General features: G+C 38.9%; 1 protein-coding gene across 1 annotated transcript; it reads right to left on the bottom strand.

The window, feature by feature from the left end:
* Positions 1 to 586: 586 nt before the first annotated feature.
* Positions 587 to 5,320, bottom strand: BAG5 (BCL2 associated athanogene 5). The gene is made up of 2 exons (XM_026079584.1): positions 5,183 to 5,320; positions 587 to 5,058 (listed from the first exon to the last, which is right to left on the bottom strand). Exon 2 carries the CDS (start codon positions 5,028 to 5,030, stop codon positions 3,678 to 3,680), a length of 1,353 nt encoding a protein of 450 aa, XP_025935369.1. The 5' UTR covers positions 5,031 to 5,058; positions 5,183 to 5,320; the 3' UTR covers positions 587 to 3,677.
* Between the last annotated feature and the right edge of the window lie 246 nt (positions 5,321 to 5,566).

Genomic DNA, 5,566 nt, shown 5'->3' with positions numbered 1-5,566 from the left:
TAACTTGGCTCACTGCATCTTATGAAACCAGACTGAGCCATATCATGTGAACATGCCTCATCTACAGTGTAAAACCACACAAGCTCAACTCCTACTGAAAGTTCTTTAAACTAACCCAAGCTGACTTTGCACTAAAGCAAACGAAGAGACTTCTTACCATCACTTTTGCCAGCCCACCTGTTGAGAAAGCATCCTGAAACAGAACTGGCAAAATGTTAAACAGCCACAAGCCTTTTTGCAGTGATCATTTGACTGAAGCCCAGGAGTACGCAAAGCTGTCCTTGAAGGATGAAAGAATGCAAACAACGATTGATGTGATTATTGTAACGCAAGGCTGAATGCAGAGAAAACGAAAAGACACCAGGTTTAGCAAGTAGAGGTAGGAGTGGTTTCCACAAAGAACTTTATTTTCCTGAATACAGAAGTGAAAAAGCAAAGTTTTAGGGAAGAAGAGAAAAAAAAGTTTTATGTCTATTTTTTAGTAAAAACAATTTTACTACAAGGAAAGTGATTTACATTCTGATAACACACATTCAAAAATAAGCAGAGAAAGGCAGCAGGGCATAACATTCAAATGAATACCTAGTACAAGGTAAGAAGATTTTTTATTAATAATCAGGAGTATAACACTGCAATATTTAATCTTGAATTTGTATATACAAATGCGTATCATACACAGCAATAAATCAAGACATACACACCATAAAGAGCACATACAATAATTTCCATTAAATTGAAAAAGTAGGAACCATACTTAACAAAAGTTTTCACCAAACAGTAACAGAAAGAACATTTTGAGCAGTAAACAATAACAATTTATAATAAGTAAACTACTTCAAAAAGCAATACAATTAACAAAAAAACATGATGTACAATTACCTCTCTCAAAAATATCCACTCATTTCTTTTGTTTCAAGGTAGATTACACAGCCCAAAGTTAGTATGTCTTTCATTGTAGTACTAAAATGCAGGCTTTTGTAATTTGGTCCATTTACATTTTGCTGACTATTTTAGCCTACCATATCAGAAAGAAAAGAGTTGCGTGTCCCTCAGTCTTTGGCTACAAAACAGAGAAATTACATTCAGCACGAAAGCAAGATTTCTCAAAATATCTGCATTTTTTTGGTTTAGCATATTTAGTTTACTATTTTCATTCATGCAAAAACTGCAAATTAATCCCATTCCAGATGAGGATTTTACCATAAATTTTAAATACTCAATTGATTAGACTGCAGAAAAATGGAAAAAAGCTTAATCCACACAATATACTGCTACTGAACTCTATTAAGTTAATCAAAATTACACTAATCTTACACATCTGCCTCTTTAGAAATGCAGGCTTAACTATTGGTTCAGAAAAAGCTAAAAGATAAACAATTTTAAAACAGAACAGATCTTAAAACTATGCTTACTCATCTTCACATAAGAGTTTCAAACATTTCTAAAGTTTCACATAACCTCCAAAGAACACGGACACTAAAATAATTGTTAAACAATCTACCACTTTAAACCACTGCAGACCTGACAGTAATATTAAAGAAAAGGGGATAATATTATCACATTATTAAATTCTTAAATTTCCTAAAAATTTAGGTATAAATTAGAAGTTGCAGTTCAAACATGTAGGAAAGCTTGAAATGAGTAAAATATTTTAGGTGTGTAACATCATTAATAATCTGTGTTAGCCACATAATATGTAAATATAGAGAGGAATTTTACCTAGAAGAAATGGTTTTTTGAAGGGAGGACAAAAAAATTCAACGGGGTCATGTCTCTAAAGAAGCAGGAAGAATCCTCCAACAAATTTGCTGGCATTGCCAAATTGTGCCTTAGGTACTGTACTTAATTGAAAAAATAGATTGTTTTTGTCAAGTAAATTGCCAAGAAACCCCCTGTACCATCACAAACAAAATGTTTTCATACTCTGAAGTTACACAGCCTTGCATCAACATCTGAAAGCATGCTACAGAGTAAATATCATTCTCCCTTTCTTGTAGCAATAGGCACAGAAAGACCTGCCCAAAGTCCCCAATCTCTATATCAACATATCCATTTTTAAACAGAATCTGTATTTCCCAAATTGGTGACTCACTGTCGAGTCTCCAGAGAACAACTGTCACTTACTGTATTATGTTAACTTGACATATATTATAGTAGAATGAAATATAGGATAAATCTAGGGGGTAAAGATTACAGCTCCATCAAGCTGCCAGTCAACAGTTCCTATGTCTACATAGGATGGTGCAAGTCAATGGTGTCATAAAGGCACTTGTCTCTCACAGGAAGTATTGTCTTCTCTAAGCAGTTAAAAATATATCTAAAAATAGGTTTAATTTAACATCCAAAATTGTTTATACTCCTTACAGTGGTGCAAATCATCATCTACAGAACAATAATTTATAAATTCAACAGCAAAGAGCTAAGTGCAAAATATCCATAATTAAATATATATTGATCCATTATTTCATTTTAATGCCATACTCTCAAAAATGCCAGAAAACATGCTATTGTAGAAATGTTATTCATACTAGCAGCCACAAATAAAACAGAAGGCTCATACAGCGGTATAAGCAAGCTTATTTACTAAGTTACTAAAACAATTAAGTGATGAGTTACAAAGAGAGACATATGCCACAGGTCTTTTCCAAGTCATGCTTGAAGCCACACCTGACCAGTATGAAATACATAACACACATTTAAGTCATTAGGAACATTTTTATAGCTACCTAATTTTACAAAAATAATTCTGAAATGCTCATTCATATCAGAGTGACTTCTATTTTCACCAAATGTGAAAAGACTAGTCAAAAGCAGATCTAACAGCAGAGTTTAAAAAGACGCCTAAGTAGCCACTAAAGAAAGTTCAGTACAGTTTTCAGAGGGTTAAGGAGGGCAGTATGAAACCCTAAAAAACCCATTTATCTAATCAGTATACCTGTACAGATTTTCCTCTCCAAGTCTCATTTACCTCGAAGCAAGAATTTGAGGGACTTTCCATTGACAGAAGGAAAAAAACATGTATTTGCAAACAGAAGGGGTCAGATATTACAAAACATAATTGGCTCTGCCTACGTAAATGCTAATTTGCAGTTGGCATTATAGCTCTGCTAAGTAAGAAATCTAAACATCCATAAAGGTATACTGAATGGAATAAATCAAGTACAATTCAAAAGTCAGCAGTTTTTTTGCATTTAATACTTTCCATCGTAACAGCACATTAAGAGTATATCAAGACTGCTCTGAACTTGCTGGATGGAGCCTCATGCTTAAGCACTAATTTTTATGTCCAGTCTTCTTTAAGTAGTTTTGCCAGTCTTATACCATAAGAAGTTTCTGCATCTTTGAAAAAGCTGCGTTCTCCAAACATTGCACAAGATTATTACAACAAAAACAGAAAGAAGCCATTTGATCAAGTATTAAGCTATTCCTTCAGAGAATCACGTTTCTTTGCTTGATAGCAATGACCAGAATTGCTGATGGCATACTGACAGTTGCCATGGCAAGTGGGTGACTAAGTGGGATAGCAGACATACAGCCAAGTCAACTTCTTATGCAATCACCATGATTTAAGCAAACGTACAACACACCACCTTCAATCATGTGCTGCCAATGGAGCTATCAGTCTGCAGAAAGTGCCGAAGAAGTAAAAAGGTATCTACTGTTAGACTATGGCTGTCTCAGTACTCCCATTCATCTGTTTTCATGTCCAGATAGTAAAGAATATTCTGTGCAAGCTTTACTGCTTGCTTTCTGGCAGCCTTAACCCGCTCATCACCTTGTGGATCAACAGCATCAAGTGCTAGAAGTTGCTTTGTAAGAAGCTCTTCCAGTCTCATGTAATTTTTATCTGTTCTGTTTCCATCAAATGAAATCACCTCCTGCTGAATTTGAGACAAGTTTCCAAGAACTCTCCAAACCGCTTTATGAGACTGATGTTCAGCAGCGGTTTGCTCAGGATACATTTGCCTTTTTTCAAGCGCTTCCTTTAAATCAATATACGTTATGAGAGTTTGCACTTCTATTACTGCTCTTCTCCTGGCTTCTCTAATACAGGGGTTTTTCCCTGGACTGACTTCATCTAACTGGGCAATTAATCCTTGCAGTTCTGCCTTGGATCCCAAATACAAGTCGGAAGCATTCTCTGTTTTTAAAAGTAAAGAATTAACTTCCTTCATTTTCTTGCGAATTTCTTCTATTTTTAGAATGGACTGATTTTGTGCCAAATCATAAGCATGAGTAGAATCTGCTTCCTCTTCCAAGTCCAGATATTTTTGCAGTTTATTGATCTCTTCGACTACTTCCTTTCTGTAATTTCGTATTTCTGTGCGACCACAGACATCTAAGGCATCCAAATCAGCAATCAAGCCTGTAAGCACACAGGATAAATGCCTGCAGGTATCATTACTATTCACTCCCATTAGAAGCGCAATAAGAGTTCCTCTAGCTTTGTTCACATCACACATTACAGAATTAATTTTGGAGACAGAAGGATGTGCATCATTAGAGAGTGGCAGGGACAGTTGTTGCTTTATACAGCTTTCTATAATCTCCTGAACAGCACATACTTTGGTCAGAGTGCGATATCTTGCTTTGCGTAAAGAAATTTTCCCTCCAGTTTTCACCTGAGTAAGCCTCAGTACAATGTCCTGAATACCTTCTTCAAATTCATCACTTATACAGTTGCCCCCTTTGTAAAAAGGTGTAATCTCACGTTCCACAAGCAACTGTGCTTCCTTGAATATAGCCTCTATTTCCAGTCTGCGTGGATGGTTGGCATTTTGTTCCAGTTCCTTGAGTAGCCTCTCTGTTTCCTGAGCCGCACGCTTTCTGGCTTGCTGAATATCCCCTTTCCCTTCAGTGTCTACAGAATCTATTTCAAAAAGCTGTTTAGTAAGAGTCCTTTCTAATTTCTTATAATCTTTGTCAGTAGACAAACCACTGAAGATGACGACTTGCTGTTCAATCTCCTTGACTTCCTTCTGTATTTCATGCAACCGTTTTACGGATGGATGTTGGTTACCCATATCCATTCTCTTCTTTCATCCAGTTTCAAATGAACTAAAAAGAAAGTGAGGACAAGACGTATGGTTAACAAAACACTAAACGCGGGCATTTCATAACGCCACATTTCACAGCTTTCACAGCGGCCTGAGACACTTCAGCACGGCAGCTGCTTGCCTACCTCTGCCGAGAAGGGCAAAACACCGGGCTGGTGCTTTATAGCCGTTCCTCCGTCGTTCCTCGCCTCTCTCACCCGCTCGGGCTGCAGGGGGGATGACGCCGAGCTGGGGGTATTTACTCCCAAACTTCAGCCTTCCCCTGCGCAGCCGCTGGGAGAGCCCGGCGAGGCAGGAGCGCACCGGTGTCAGCGCCGCTGCCACCGCCCCGCGGGGCCGCCCCGGCCCGGCCCCGGCACAGGCCCCGCAGGCGACGGCGGGCCTTCCCCCAGCCCGGCCCCGCGACCTCCTCCGGCCCCGCCGCCCCGAGCCGGGGCGGAGAGCGGCCAGGCGGCGCCCGCAGATCACAATGGGCCGCGGCCGCCGCACCGGCCCCAGCCCCGGCCCCG

Source organism: Apteryx rowi, unplaced genomic scaffold, assembly GCF_003343035.1.
Source record: "Apteryx rowi isolate R43461 unplaced genomic scaffold, aptRow1 scaffold_5, whole genome shotgun sequence".
NCBI lineage: Eukaryota > Metazoa > Chordata > Aves > Apterygiformes > Apterygidae > Apteryx > Apteryx rowi.
The sequence above is the reverse complement of the archived record's forward strand: the minus strand, read 5'-3'. Positions and strand labels throughout refer to the sequence as shown.

What these genes read in the sequence shown, in the direction of transcription:
- BAG5 (XM_026079584.1), bottom strand. Translation starts at nt 5,030, where the DNA reads ATGGATATGGGTAACCAACATCCATCCGTAAAACGGTTGCATGAAATA.